This window comes from Lithobates pipiens, unplaced genomic scaffold (assembly GCF_037356315.1).
Source record: "Lithobates pipiens isolate NorthernLeopardFrog02 unplaced genomic scaffold, aLitPip1_a1.2 Scaffold_13, whole genome shotgun sequence".
Classification (NCBI taxonomy): domain Eukaryota; kingdom Metazoa; phylum Chordata; class Amphibia; order Anura; family Ranidae; genus Lithobates; species Lithobates pipiens.
The window spans coordinates 510,548,780-510,565,371 of record NW_027507718.1 but is presented as its reverse complement, the minus strand read 5'-3'; the positions used below and the strand labels follow the sequence as shown (position 1 = coordinate 510,565,371).

Below are 16,592 nucleotides of genomic sequence, written 5' to 3'. Positions count from 1 at the left end.
AGGGTATTTGACAAGGAATCGCTGCACGACCAAGTTTAAGACGTGTGCCATGCACGGCACGTGCGTGATTTTGCCCTGTTTCAATGCGCTAAGCAGATTGGCACCGTTGTCACACACCACTTTACCAACTGTCAAATTGAGCGGTGTTAGCCACTCATCTGCCTGTGAACGCAAAGCTGAAAGGAGTGCCGGGCCAGTGTGGCTCTTTGCTTCCAGGCACAACAGACGCAGCACGGCATGGCAACGTCTCACCTGGCATGTGGAATAGGTTCTGGGGAGCTTGGGCGGTGCAGTGGAAGAGACGCTAGCAGCGGAAAAGGAGGAGGCAGCTGAGGAGGAGAGGGAGGAGGATGGAGTAGGAGGAGGAGAAGAAGAGTCAGGCCTGCATGCAATCCGTGGCGGTAAAACCAAATCTACACGGGTGCCACGGGTTACATGCTTGACGGCCGTCAGAAGGTTCACCCAGTGGGCAGTAAAACTGATATACCTTCCCTGCCCGTGTTTGCTAGACCACGTGTCTGTGGTCAGATGTATCTTGGCACCGACACTGTGTGCCAGAGATACATTCACTTGCCGCTGAACATGGCCATATAGCTCTGGGATGCCCTTCTCTGAGAAATACTTCCTTCCTGGGACCTTCCATTGTGGTGTTCCAATGGCCACAAATTTGCGAAAGGCCTCCGAGTCCACCAGTTTATATGGCAGTAGTTGGCGGGCTATGAGTTCTGACAAGCCAGCCGCCAACCGTTGGGCAAGAGGGTTATCCGGCGTCATCATTTTTTTACGCTCAAACATTAGGCCCACGGAAGCCTGCCTTTTTGCAGAAAAATGTGAGCTTGGCGTGATGGAAGGTGGAGTGGAGGACAATTGTGAGGAGAGAGGAGAAGGAGAAGTAGAAGACGAGGCTGGACGGTGAGAGCCTGCAGTGTGGCTTTGTGTGTTCCGTTGCTCCCACTGGGCTCGGTGATGGCTGCTCATGTGCCTTCTTAAGGCGGTCGTCCCTAGGTGAGTATTGGGCTTACCGCGACTAACGCGTTGACTGCAAAGATTGCAGATGGCAACGCTATTGTCAGCAGCGGACACGTTAAAAAAAGCCCACACTGCGGAGCCATGTGCCGGTGTCCTGGGAGCGCCAGATGTGACCGTACATGGTCGATGACTCGCTCCTGATACATTTGCAGTCTGCTTTGTCCCTGCTGTGCAATGTAAGTCATTGCTGCTTCTCCTCCCTATCTGCTGGTCCATATCTCCCTCTGAACTCCCCTCCTCTTCCTCTCTTGTGGGCACCCACGTGACATCACTAGACACGTCATCATCAACGTCACCTTCCCCACCGCTATAAGTAGAGTAGGCAGCAACACCGGGGACCAACCTCCTCCTTGGGCTGATCTGGGTACTGGCGTCAGACTGCTGAGTAGCGCTTGTTGCTACCTCCTCTTCCTGATCCAATACCAAGAGTGGCTGCGCATCAGAAATGTCCTCTTGATATGGATCGGAAAATAATTCCAGTGACTCAAGCGGAAGGTATGTGGTGGTGGTGGTGGTGGTCGTGTTGTTGGTGGTAGTGTCTTTGGGGGTGCACATAGCAGAGAGTGAAGAAGAGGGTGCAGATCGAGAGGATGAGGAGGGTGCAGAAGAGTAAGGCTGAGCGAGCCACTCAACCAAGTCTGGTGCATCCTTTAAAGTAATTGAACGCACCTTCTGCAACTTCCCACTTTGGCTCAAGCCTGTTGCTCCTGCCCTACCCCTACCACCCCTGCGGAAGGGCCTGCCTCTTCCTCTGCATGTCATTTTTTAAATGACCCTGTGACAAAACTCTTAGTCCCTATACCGCTGAAGGACTGCTGCAGTATAGGTGAGCGGTCAGCAGTGGTGCACGTCAACCCTATCTATTGTGGACCTATAGCGGTCCTTACAGAACAGCAGACTGTACCGCACTCAAGCCTATGTACCGTAGCACCCTATACCAAGTTACCAGTCCTTATAAGAACTTTTGTGGACCAAGCAGGTTGTGTATTAGTGTTTAGCAGACTGTACGTCAGTCCCTATACCGCTGAAGGACTGCTGCAGTATAGGGCAGCGGTCAGCAGTGGTGCACGTCAACCCTATCTATTGTGGACCGATAGCGGTCCTTACAGAACAGCAGACTGTACCGCACTCAAGCCTATGTACCGTAGCACCCTATACCAAGTTACCAGTCCTTATAAGAACTTTTGTGGACCAAGCAGGTTGTGTATTAGTGTTTAGCAGACTGTACGTCAGTCCCTATACCGCTGAAGGACTGCTGCAGTATAGGGCAGCGGTCAGCAGTGGTGCACGTCAACCCTATCTATTGTGGACCGATAGCGGTCCTTACAGAACAGCAGACTGTACCGCACTCAAGCCTATGTACCGTAGCACCCTATACCAAGTTACCAGTCCTTATAAGAACTTTTGTGGAACAAGCAGGTTGTGTGTTAGTGATTAGCAGACTGTACGTCAGTCCCTATACCGCTGAAGGACTGCTGCAGTATAGGTGAGCGGTCAGCAGTGGTGCACGTCAACCCTATCTATTGTGGACCGATAGCGGTCCTTACAGAACAGCAGACTGTACCGCACTCAAGCCTATGTACCGTAGCACCCTATACCAAGTTACCAGTCCTTATAAGAACTTTTGTGGAACAAGCAGGTTGTGTGTTAGTGATTAGCAGACTGTACGTCAGTCCCTATACCGCTGAAGGACTGCTGCAGTATAGGTGAGCGGTCAGCAGTGGTGCACGTCAACCCTATCTATTGTGGACCGATAGCGGTCCTTACAGAACAGCAGACTGTACCGCACTCAAGCCTATGTACCGTAGCACCCTATACCAAGTTACCAGTCCTTATAAGAACTTTTGTGGACCAAGCAGGTTGTGTATTAGTGTTTAGCAGACTGTACGTCAGTCCCTATACCGCTGAAGGACTGCTGCAGTATAGGGCAGCGGTCAGCAGTGGTGCACGTCAACCCTATCTATTGTGGACCGATAGCGGTCCTTACAGAACAGCAGACTGTACCGCACTCAAGCCTATGTACCGTAGCACCCTATACCAAGTTACCAGTCCTTATAAGAACTTTTGTGGAACAAGCAGGTTGTGTGTTAGTGATTAGCAGACTGTACGTCAGTCCCTATACCGCTGAAGGACTGCTGCAGTATAGGGCAGCGGTCAGCAGTGGTGCACGTCAACCCTATCTATTGTGGACCGATAGCGGTCCTTACAGAACAGCAGACTGTACCGCACTCAAGCCTATGTACCGTAGCACCCTATACCAAGTTACCAGTCCTTATAAGAACTTTTGTGGAACAAGCAGGTTGTGTGTTAGTGATTAGCAGACTGTACGTCAGTCCCTATACCGCTGAAGGACTGCTGCAGTATAGGTGAGCGGTCAGCAGTGGTGCACGTCAACCCTATCTATTGTGGACCGATAGCGGTCCTTACAGAACAGCAGACTGTACCGCACTCAAGCCTATGTACCGTAGCACCCTATACCAAGTTACCAGTCCTTATAAGAACTTTTGTGGACCAAGCAGGTTGTGTATTAGTGTTTAGCAGACTGTACGTCAGTCCCTATACCGCTGAAGGACTGCTGCAGTATAGGGCAGCGGTCAGCAGTGGTGCACGTCAACCCTATCTATTGTGGACCGATAGCGGTCCTTACAGAACAGCAGACTGTACCGCACTCAAGCCTATGTACCGTAGCACCCTATACCAAGTTACCAGTCCTTATAAGAACTTTTGTGGACCAAGCAGGTTGTGTATTAGTGTTTAGCAGACTGTACGTCAGTCCCTATACCGCTGAAGGACTGCTGCAGTATAGGGCAGCGGTCAGCAGTGGTGCACGTCAACCCTATCTATTGTGGACCGATAGCGGTCCTTACAGAACAGCAGACTGTACCGCACTCAAGCCTATGTACCGTAGCACCCTATACCAAGTTACCAGTCCTTATAAGAACTTTTGTGGACCAAGCAGGTTGTGTATTAGTGTTTAGCAGACTGTACGTCAGTCCCTATACCGCTGAAGGACTGCTGCAGTATAGGGCAGCGGTCAGCAGTGGTGCACGTCAACCCTATCTATTGTGGACCGATAGCGGTCCTTACAGAACAGCAGACTGTACCGCACTCAAGCCTATGTACCGTAGCACCCTATACCAAGTTACCAGTCCTTATAAGAACTTTTGTGGAACAAGCAGGTTGTGTGTTAGTGATTAGCAGACTGTACGTCAGTCCCTATACCGCTGAAGGACTGCTGCAGTATAGGTGAGCGGTCAGCAGTGGTGCACGTCAACCCTATCTATTGTGGACCGATAGCGGTCCTTACAGAACAGCAGACTGTACCGCACTCAAGCCTATGTACCGTAGCACCCTATACCAAGTTACCAGTCCTTATAAGAACTTTTGTGGACCAAGCAGGTTGTGTATTAGTGTTTAGCAGACTGTACGTCAGTCCCTATACCGCTGAAGGACTGCTGCAGTATAGGGCAGCGGTCAGCAGTGGTGCACGTCAACCCTATCTATTGTGGACCGATAGCGGTCCTTACAGAACAGCAGACTGTACCGCACTCAAGCCTATGTACCGTAGCACCCTATACCAAGTTACCAGTCCTTATAAGAACTTTTGTGGACCAAGCAGGTTGTGTATTAGTGTTTAGCAGACTGTACGTCAGTCCCTATACCGCTGAAGGACTGCTGCAGTATAGGGCAGCGGTCAGCAGTGGTGCACGTCAACCCTATCTATTGTGGACCGATAGCGGTCCTTACAGAACAGCAGACTGTACCGCACTCAAGCCTATGTACCGTAGCACCCTATACCAAGTTACCAGTCCTTATAAGAACTTTTGTGGAACAAGCAGGTTGTGTGTTAGTGATTAGCAGACTGTACGTCAGTCCCTATACCGCTGAAGGACTGCTGCAGTATAGGTGAGCGGTCAGCAGTGGTGCACGTCAACCCTATCTATTGTGGACCGATAGCGGTCCTTACAGAACAGCAGACTGTACCGCACTCAAGCCTATGTACCGTAGCACCCTATACCAAGTTACCAGTCCTTATAAGAACTTTTGTGGAACAAGCAGGTTGTGTGTTAGTGATTAGCAGACTGTACGTCAGTCCCTATACCGCTGAAGGACTGCTGCAGTATAGGTGAGCGGTCAGCAGTGGTGCACGTCAACCCTATCTATTGTGGACCGATAGCGGTCCTTACAGAACAGCAGACTGTACCGCACTCAAGCCTATGTACCGTAGCACCCTATACCAAGTTACCAGTCCTTATAAGAACTTTTGTGGACCAAGCAGGTTGTGTATTAGTGTTTAGCAGACTGTACGTCAGTCCCTATACCGCTGAAGGACTGCTGCAGTATAGGGCAGCGGTCAGCAGTGGTGCACGTCAACCCTATCTATTGTGGACCGATAGCGGTCCTTACAGAACAGCAGACTGTACCGCACTCAAGCCTATGTACCGTAGCACCCTATACCAAGTTACCAGTCCTTATAAGAACTTTTGTGGAACAAGCAGGTTGTGTGTTAGTGATTAGCAGACTGTACGTCAGTCCCTATACCGCTGAAGGACTGCTGCAGTATAGGGCAGCGGTCAGCAGTGGTGCACGTCAACCCTATCTATTGTGGACCGATAGCGGTCCTTACAGAACAGCAGACTGTACCGCACTCAAGCCTATGTACCGTAGCACCCTATACCAAGTTACCAGTCCTTATAAGAACTTTTGTGGAACAAGCAGGTTGTGTGTTAGTGATTAGCAGACTGTACGTCAGTCCCTATACCGCTGAAGGACTGCTGCAGTATAGGTGAGCGGTCAGCAGTGGTGCACGTCAACCCTATCTATTGTGGACCGATAGCGGTCCTTACAGAACAGCAGACTGTACCGCACTCAAGCCTATGTACCGTAGCACCCTATACCAAGTTACCAGTCCTTATAAGAACTTTTGTGGACCAAGCAGGTTGTGTATTAGTGTTTAGCAGACTGTACGTCAGTCCCTATACCGCTGAAGGACTGCTGCAGTATAGGGCAGCGGTCAGCAGTGGTGCACGTCAACCCTATCTATTGTGGACCGATAGCGGTCCTTACAGAACAGCAGACTGTACCGCACTCAAGCCTATGTACCGTAGCACCCTATACCAAGTTACCAGTCCTTATAAGAACTTTTGTGGAACAAGCAGGTTGTGTGTTAGTGATTAGCAGACTGTACGTCAGTCCCTATACCGCTGAAGGACTGCTGCAGTATAGGTGAGCGGTCAGCAGTGGTGCACGTCAACCCTATCTATTGTGGACCGATAGCGGTCCTTACAGAACAGCAGACTGTACCGCACTCAAGCCTATGTACCGTAGCACCCTATACCAAGTTACCAGTCCTTATAAGAACTTTTGTGGACCAAGCAGGTTGTGTATTAGTGTTTAGCAGACTGTACGTCAGTCCCTATACCGCTGAAGGACTGCTGCAGTATAGGGCAGCGGTCAGCAGTGGTGCACGTCAACCCTATCTATTGTGGACCGATAGCGGTCCTTACAGAACAGCAGACTGTACCGCACTCAAGCCTATGTACCGTAGCACCCTATACCAAGTTACCAGTCCTTATAAGAACTTTTGTGGACCAAGCAGGTTGTGTGTTAGTGTTTAGCAGACTGTACGTCAGTCCCTATACCGCTGAAGGACTGCTGCAGTATAGGGCAGCGGTCAGCAGTGGTGCACGTCAACCCTATCTATTGTGGACCGATAGCGGTCCTTACAGAACAGCAGACTGTACCGCACTCAAGCCTATGTACCGTAGCACCCTATACCAAGTTACCAGTCCTTATAAGAACTTTTGTGGACCAAGCAGGTTGTGTGTTAGTGTTTAGCAGACTGTACGTCAGTCCCTATACCGCTGAAGGACTGCTGCAGTATAGGGCAGCGGTCAGCAGTGGTGCACGTCAACCCTATCTATTGTGGACCGATAGCGGTCCTTACAGAACAGCAGACTGTACCGCACTCAAGCCTATGTACCGTAGCACCCTATACCAAGTTACCAGTCCTTATAAGAACTTTTGTGGAACAAGCAGGTTGTGTGTTAGTGATTAGCAGACTGTACGTCAGTCCCTATACCGCTGAAGGACTGCTGCAGTATAGGTGAGCGGTCAGCAGTGGTGCACGTCAACCCTATCTATTGTGGACCGATAGCGGTCCTTACAGAACAGCAGACTGTACCGCACTCAAGCCTATGTACCGTAGCACCCTATACCAAGTTACCAGTCCTTATAAGAACTTTTGTGGACCAAGCAGGTTGTGTATTAGTGTTTAGCAGACTGTACGTCAGTCCCTATACCGCTGAAGGACTGCTGCAGTATAGGGCAGCGGTCAGCAGTGGTGCACGTCAACCCTATCTATTGTGGACCGATAGCGGTCCTTACAGAACAGCAGACTGTACCGCACTCAAGCCTATGTACCGTAGCACCCTATACCAAGTTACCAGTCCTTATAAGAACTTTTGTGGACCAAGCAGGTTGTGTATTAGTGTTTAGCAGACTGTACGTCAGTCCCTATACCGCTGAAGGACTGCTGCAGTATAGGGCAGCGGTCAGCAGTGGTGCACGTCAACCCTATCTATTGTGGACCGATAGCGGTCCTTACAGAACAGCAGACTGTACCGCACTCAAGCCTATGTACCGTAGCACCCTATACCAAGTTACCAGTCCTTATAAGAACTTTTGTGGAACAAGCAGGTTGTGTGTTAGTGATTAGCAGACTGTACGTCAGTCCCTATACCGCTGAAGGACTGCTGCAGTATAGGGCAGCGGTCAGCAGTGGTGCACGTCAACCCTATCTATTGTGGACCGATAGCGGTCCTTACAGAACAGCAGACTGTACCGCACTCAAGCCTATGTACCGTAGCACCCTATACCAAGTTACCAGTCCTTATAAGAACTTTTGTGGAACAAGTGAGTTGTGAATGTTTAGCAGACTGCAGCAGAAGGGCAGCAGTCAAGTATAATATCCTTTCTATATTTGGAAGAAAGAATATTATACATGTACAAGCCTATTACTGTACCACTGATACCAGTCCTGAAAAGAACCTTTGTGGAACTAATAATAACAGCAAGTCTTTAAAATTACCCTCACTGCCTGACAACACTGCTTCCTTCCTGTCCCTATACAAATTGGCAAAAAAAGAGAACGATTAGTGGTTACTGGAACAGCTCTTTTGTGGACCTTGATAGTAACAGCTAATGATGATGATGATGATGATGATGATGAAAGACTAATCTGGCTGTCCCTGTAGCATACACCGTCCTTTCCCTTTCTCTAAACTAACAAAAGACACTCAGGCTGCTGCAAGAATCAGCAGCACAGCAAACCTATCAACACCTAACACCTATACCAGTCCTGAAAAGAACTTTTGTGTACCAAATAGCTAGTGGTTTATCTCTCCCTACTCCACACAGGAACCTGTCCCTATCTTAACAGAAGAAAGAATGTAAAATGGCCACCGGATCGGGTGTATTTATAGGTTAGGGGGAATGTACAAGTGTCCATGTGCTGTCATGTCTCAATTGGCTGTCCTGTATCACATGATAAACGTGTCACCAAAGGTTAAAGTTCTTGTATACATTAAACACGTAAGTCCGCCGCGGCGAACGACGGAAAAAGGCGTTCGAACGTGCGGACCGCGAATGTCGGAAATTCGCCGCGAAACGACCGCCGGGCGAACCGTTCGGCCATCACTAACCCCAAGCTATTTGCTGAGAGGCATGTTGAGTCCATGGAATATTTTATATTTTGCCACAAGTTGCGGGAATATTACAAACTTTTTTTTTTTTTTCACAAAGTTGTCACTAAATGATATATTGCTCACACATGCCATGGGCATATGTGAAATGACACCCCAAAATAAATTCTGCTACTTCTCCTGAGTACGGGGATACCACATGTGTGGGATTTTTTGGGAGCCTAGCCGCGTACGGGGCCCCGAAACCCAAGCACTGCCTTCAGGATTTCTAAGGGTGTAAATTTTTGATTTCACTCCTCACTACCTATCGCAGTTTTGAAGGCCATAAAATGCCAAGATGGCACAAACACCCCCCAAATGACCCCATTTTGGAAAGTAGACACGCCTAAATTTAGGGGTACACTAGTGAGACTCACAGGTAAAAAAGCACCTAGCCTGTCAGCGACTGTATCAAAACGCTACAAAAAAAACTGTTAGCGATCGCAGGGATCAGGCCTGACTCTGCGAACGCTGCAGTTATGTGTGTTGTGTTTTGTAAGTGACAGTGATCGATCGATACTGCACTTGGGTGGGCTGGTCTGGGCTTGGCGGAGGGGCTAAACGCAGGTGCTAGCAGGTATCTGGGCTGATCCCGCTAACAATGTGTTTTGGGAAACCTAAACTGCTGGCGACGCTAATATAGATCTGATCAGATACTATATTACTAAGGGAGGTGTATGCTTTGTGCGTGGGTGTTAGCGGTACTGGCACTAACCTGACGCTGCCTGGGGCGATGCAGACCTTATCTGACCCTCAAACTTATATCACCCGCCGGGTGATCAGGGGGTTAAACCTTTATTAGGTAATAAATGGCGGGTGCCCTGAAACTATAAAAAAATAACTAACCAACCAGCGTCACCTGTAACAGTTATATGGTGATCACTGGTGAAAGGGTTAACTAGGGAGCAATCAGGGGGCTTTATGCGGTAGTATATGGGGGTCCCTGGCGCTATAAAAAGCTGCGGTGAACCTAAATACCTACCTGCCTAACTAGCGTCACCTGTGACACTAATACAGCGATCAGAAAAACGATCGCTTATTAGGCTGGGTTTACACTGGAGCGATGCGGGAACGCCACAAATCCGCGGTGGGTTCCCGCATCACACTGCCCTATGCGAACTGCTGGGAGTGTCAGTGAAATGTTAATGACACCCCCAGATCAGTTCGCATATCGCAGTGCGATCTGCAAACTCGGACAGGAATCGGATCGCATGGTGTGAACACCCATGCGATCCGATTCTGCTGCGGACCAAAAAAAGGGTCCCGTGCGAGTTTGCGGCGGGTGCGATGCGAATTCAGCCATACTATCTGTATGGCTGAACTCGAATCGCACAGAGATCGGATGTGATTTGCACTGCAGTGCAGTGCGAATCACATCCGTTCTCATAAACCGCTGCAATGTGAACCCAGCCTTAGTGACACTGGCGAAGGGGGTGATCACGGGGTTAAACCTTTATTGGGGGGGTTAGGGGGGTACCCTAGAACTAAAGGGGGCTAACCCTAACTGCCCTAACAGTTATTACAGTCACAAATGACACCAATGCAAAAAAAAAAAATGCAATTGGTGTCACTGTGACTGGGGGTGCAGGGGTGATTGGGGGGGTGATCGGGGGGTGAAGGGGGGGTGAGAGTGTGCCTGGCATGCTCTACTGTATTGTGTAGTGTTGGTGCAACTCACCGATCCTCTCTCCTCGGTGCCGGAACGAAAAATACCGACACGGAGGAGAGATTACATCACTTCCTCTGCCTGTGTTTACATTACAGGAGAGGAAGTGATGTCACGCTGCACTTCCATTCGTCAGGAGCGATCGCGAGGGGGTGGCCATGAACGAATGGCCGCCCCCTCATCCCGGATTGCTCCTGAATGGATTCCGACCGCCGCTGGCACCGGGGGGGGGGGGGCCCGATTGGGCCCCCCACCCGCAGGAAGGCAGGGACATACATGTACGCCCATATGCCTGCCCGTGCCATTCTGTCGACGTACATCGTCGTGTGGCGGTCGGCAACTGGTTAACCACGTTACTCGTAAACCAAGGTTCCACTGTATAAAAGAGAAGAGAGGCGCCTCTAAGTGTAGCAATATGGTTACATTTAACCACTTGCATATATACCTCGGCAGAATGGCACGGCTGGGCAAAGTAATCTACCTGTATGTTACTTTGAAATTCCTGCCACGAGCTCTGTGACCGTGCCTGCGGAACCCGCGGACTCGATCGCGGCGGGGATACCTGCGATCATGTCATGGAGCTGAGGAACGGGGAGATGCCGATGTAAACAGCATCTCTCCTTCTGCCTAATGACAGGACACTGATTGTCTGCTTCCTGTCATCGGGAGCAGCGATCAGTGTCATGTCACTGCTACCCCATCCCCCAGACAGTTAGAAACACTCCCCAGGACACACTTAACCCCTCCCTGCCCCCCTAGTGGTTAACCCCTTCACTGCCAGTGACATTTTTACAGTAATCAATGCAATGGTATAGCACTGATCGTTGTATTAGTGACAATGGTCCCAAAAATGTGTCAAAAATGTCCGATGTGTCCGCCATAATGTCGCAGTCATGATAAAAATCGCTGATCGCCGCCATTACTAGTAAAAAAAAAAAATAATAAAAATGCTATGAAACTTTCCCCTATTTTGTAGATGCTATAACTTTTGTGCAAACCAATTAATAAACGGTTATTGCGATTTTTTTTAACCAAAAATATGTAGAAGAATACGTATTGGCTTAAACTGTTTTTTTCTAAATAGTCGTTTTTGTTTGTTTTTTAGCTCAAAAAATAAAAACCGCGGAGGTGATCAAATACCATCAAAAGAAAGCTCTATTTGTGGGAAAAAAAGGATGCCGATTTTGTTTGGGAGCCATGTCGCACGACCGCGCAATTGTCAGTTAAAGCGACGCAGTGCCGAATCACAAAAAGTGCTCTGGTCAGGAAGGGGGTAAATCCTTCCGGGGCTGATGTGGTTAATGAAGGTACAACCTTTAGCAGCATATTGCTACACTTAGAGGTGCCCCTCTTCTCTTTTATACTCTGTGGAGCTCCTGCTGCATTTTGCTTCTTATCCCCTTGTGGAGGCTTCCATGTGTGGATGGACATTTTATGGTTACACAACCTGATCACATTGCTATCATCTTTTTATAAGGACTATAAACTGAAAGACTTATGAATAAATGGTTGTGGAACAAATCATTTGAGCTTCCATTATTTCTTATGGGGAAATTTGCTTTGATATACAAGTGCTTTGGATTACATGTGTTTCTGGAACAAATTATACTCGCAATTCACGGTTTTACTGTATTTATAATAATTTATAAAAATTGAGCAATCGGCCTGTGAAAGTATATTTACAATTGTTCTGCGTAAATTGGGTGAAAAAAAAAAAGCAAAACAAATGCTATTAGGTTATTCCCTGTGCCTGTTGAATGTTTTTCATTGATTTAAAACAGAAAATATTGCATTTGGCCACTAGATGTCGCTAAGTGTTATGAGAATCTCGAAAAACAAATTACCTGCGGGGTTTCCTTGCTGTCCATTTCCAGTGACTCATCTTCTGTTTTCATAATCAATCTTTCTTGCTTTCTGCTAAAAGATAGAAGCGGCAGACTGTCAACTGTGGAGCCCATTCTACTAGCAGTGATCTGCTGGCATTGCACAGAGACACACAAACATTTTTCCTTTTTTTGCATTGCATAGAGGCCCCCCCCCCCAGACTGCTGACATTGTGGGTGGTTGGTTAAGCGTTACTCTTACACTGACTGTCTCTCAATGCCGTAGTGTATTGGGCCCAGGCTCTACAGGCCTCTTTAGCCTGGGCTCAGAGGAACCCTCATTTAACCCAGAGGACTGTGGACTTCTAGTGACAGAAAAGAATTACTGCTGGGGGTAGCTCTAGATTGAAGGTAAGTATTGCAGCAAACGTACATTTATTCATTTATTTTTTCATTTTAATGTTGGTTGAACTAGATGGACTTGTGTCTTTTTTCAACCAGACTATATAATGTGAAATTATTTTTTTAAACTTTAGACTGCAGTTGTGCTTTTAAGCTACACTTTTGGGAAGATATATATGAAATAAAAAAAAAAACATTTTTGACATACAACTTGTGAAAGTAGGGAGGTAGCCTGCAGCCTGTAAGTTTAACCAATAGGGGAGCAGAACTGGCACTCCTGTACCAGGCCCAAGCCCCATCAGTTTAGCCGATAGGGGGAACAGAGCTGGCACACCTGTACTAGACCCGGCCCCATAAGTTTAGCCAATAGGGGAGCAGAGCTGGCACTCCTGTACCATGCCTGGGCCACATCAGTTTAGCCAATAGGGGAGCAGAGCTGGCACTCCTGTACCGGGCCCAAGCCCCATCAGTTTAGCCGATAGGGAGAACAGAGCTGGCACACCTGTACTAGACCTGGCCCCATAAGTTTAGCCAATAGGGGAGCAGAGCTGGCAGTCCTGTACCATGCCTGGGCCACATCAGTTTAGCCAATAGGGGAGCAGAGCTGGCACTCCTGTACCGGGCCCAAGCCCCATCAGTTTAGCCGATAGGGGGAACAGAGCTGGCACACCTGTACTAGACCCGGCCCCATAAGTTTAGCCAATAGGGGAGCAGAGCTGGCACTCCTGTACCATGCCTGGGCCACATCAGTTTAGCCAATAGGGGAGCAGAGCTGGCATTCCTGTACCAGGCCCAAGCCCCATAAGTTTAGGCAATAGGGGAGCAGAGCTGGCACTCCTGTACCAGGCCTGGGCCCCATCAGTTTAGTCGATAGGGGGAGTAGAGCCAGCACTCCTGTACCGGGCCCGGGCCCCATCAGTTTAGTCAATAGGGGGAGTAGAACCAGCGCTCCTGTACCAGGCTTAGGCCCAATCAGTTCAGTAGAGGCCAGGAAATGATTGGGCCTAAGCCTATTTACTCATTTTTGAAGTATTCTTCTGTGCCATGGAAAACTAAATGAAAGTTCTGACCTCTTCTTCTTTATTAGGAATTTATTTAATTAAACTATGGAAGCCGCAATGATTGATTCCAAAAAATTAGTAAATAGTCCCTTCTCTATCTCCGGCCCCTGCTGCTAAACTGGTGACCCCCGGGGAACGTTTATTTAATTGCTGGGAGCTGCAGCTGGTGGGATAGCTGCGTGTACACAAAAAGATACCTAAAGTCCCTTCTCTGTGCGGGGTGGCGGTAGAGCCCTGACCGGCAGGCTGTATGGGGCCCCACAATTTCTAATAGCGACCCTAAAAATGAACCCATTTTTGTGCCACTCTTTTATTGTCCAATCGCAAGCTGGGACTGATCCTAAAAACTGCAAAATTAAGAGGTTTAAGAAATTATCGGACCTGGCTGCGCTGCCTAGCAGGGGTAGCTGGATCACAAGACTGTCTGAACAGATGTACAAATCCTTTGCATTTCAACGATGTATTTCTGTTTTCCCAGAATAAAGCCTAAAGCCAGGGGATGTAATGAGAGTCAAGATATAATATATGCAACAAAGCCTAGTGCTAGACATGTGCACTGCCGAAAAATTTGTTAATTTTCGCTTCATACGTTTTTGTTTTTTTCTATATAATCGTAAATTTGAAAATTTGAAAATTCGTCATTCGAAATTTTGTAATCTGAAAATTCGGAAATTTGAGAATTTGAAAATATGAGAATTTGGAAATTCGGAAATTTAAAAAAAGAAAGAAAATCCGAAAATTCAAAATAATAACTAACTAATAATAACTAACTTAAATTATAGGTATTGGAATTTCGTTTCATATTTGACTGTTACTAAATGTAAAGAATACAAATGTATCCACAGCTAAACAAATGGAACAGAATGAATAAATAATAAATAATAATAATAAAAAAGTAATTTTTTACATTCCATTTGTTTAGATGCGGCATTCATTATTTCAGATAATTCGTAACTTTGGATAAATTTGTATTTGTTCACCAACAGCCAAATTTGAAAGGAAATCCCAATACCTATAATTTAATAGTTTAGTAATAGTTATTATTAGTTAGTTATTATTTCAGATTTTCAAATTTTTGAGTTTTCAAATTTCCGGATAATAGTTCTTATTTTCAGATTTTCGTTATTTTGAATTTTCAGGTTTTTATTCTTTTTTTTGGATTGTCAAACTTCCAAATTTCAGAATTTCCAGAATTTCAAATTTCCGATATACCGAATTTCAGAATTTTTGAATATTCCAATTGACGTATTTACGAATTTATGAATATTCAAATTAAAAAATAGATACCCCTGTGCATTAAACATACTGGAGAAAAACATGGCTGTACTTACTTTTTCCAAAAATAGAGTCCAATGATGACCCCGATCAGCAGTAAAATAAATCCTAATGCAGCCAAAAAGACGATCTTGTAGGTGGAATGTGTCCTGTCTATGTAGAGTGGGTCACCAGGGGATGAGAGAGGTATTGGGGGAGAGAGGGAGATAAGACATGTGAGGTGAGTGAGCTTCTCAGTTTCTCTAAAGGCAATCTATAATTACAGAAATATAAGGACTTTTATTGTTGATCTCCTGAAAATGTTAGTTGCCCGGCTGTCTCTGGCATACAATAGACATTCCAGGAGACACTGATCGGGAACGATCATGCAGCTTAGAAAGTCGGAAATCTTGATATGTGTAATTGTTTCGGGTCTATGCCTTTGAAAGCATTGAACGCCACTGGATCATCATGACAGCCAGGAAACTAGCATTTTCAGAAGGAAGTCAGACATGGCAGTCTCTATACGATTTCACCATAGGTTTTCTTATTTGAAACATTAGTAAAAGGAAAGGAAGGCTTAGCAGTCTTCAGTCTTATGAAAAACAATGCCCTCCCTGTGAGGCTAACATATGTTAACAGTTGTTAATCAGCGGTATAGGTGAGCTGAACAACCCCCTGTTTCAGTTTGTAGCAGAGCAAGACAGGCAGAAAATTTGTGCAAACGCCGTTAAAGTCTATGGGACACGAATGTGAAAAATCTAAAGTTCTAATTTTAAAGGCTTATATGCAAGTTATTGCCATACAAAGTGTTTGGGGACCTGGGTCCTGCCCCAGGGGACATGTATCAATGCAAGAAAGTTTTTAAAACTGAAGTTTTTTCAGGAGCAGTGATTTTAATAATGCCTAAAATGAAACAATAACAATTAAATATTAGTTTAAATATTATGCCTGGGGGGTGTCCTTAGTCTGCCTGTAAAGTAGGACATCCTTGTGATTTGTTTTACTATGCCACAGCAAAATGACTTTTCCAAAGGCAAAAAAATTATTTAAAACTGCTCGCGGATGTAATGTATTGTCGGATCCCGGAAATATACATAAAAATCATTGAAAAAAAACGGCGGGAGTCCCTCCCCCAGTCCATTACCAGGCCCTTTTGGTCTGGTATGAATATTAAGGGGAACCCCGTGCCAAAATGTAAACAAAAAAAAAAAATAGTGTGGTGGTCTCCCCCAAAATCCATATCGGGCCCTTTAGGTCTGGTATGGGTATTAAGGGAAACCCCACGCCAAAATTTAAAACAAAATCGTGCCTGCTATGGATTTTAAGGGGAACCCCGCGGCACAGAAAAAGATGTCATGGGGTCCCGCAAAATCCATAACAGACCCTTATCTGAGCATGCAACCTGGCAGGCCGCAAGAAAAGGGGGGCGCCCCCCTCCTGAACCATACCAGGCCACATTCCCTCAACATGGGGAGCGTGCTTTGAAAACACCTTGTCCCCATGTTGATGAGGACAAGAGCCTCTTCACCACAACCCTTGCCCGGTAGTTGTGGGGGTATGCGGGCGGGGGGCTTATTGGGATCTGGAAGCCCCCTTTAACAAGGGGACCCCC

General features: G+C 47.0%; 1 protein-coding gene across 1 annotated transcript in view; it reads right to left on the bottom strand.

Annotated features, from left to right (window-relative positions):
- SIGLEC1 (sialic acid binding Ig like lectin 1) overlaps positions 1–16,592 on the bottom strand; it is a 118,372-nt gene that overhangs the window by 9,279 nt on the left and 92,501 nt on the right. The window contains exons 20-21 of the mRNA XM_077478050.1: positions 15,055–15,151; positions 12,282–12,354 (exon numbers count right to left, since the gene is read on the bottom strand). Of these exons, the coding sequence (XP_077334176.1) occupies positions 12,282–12,354; positions 15,055–15,151 (170 nt within the window). The remainder of the gene's footprint in view (positions 1–12,281; positions 12,355–15,054; positions 15,152–16,592) is intronic.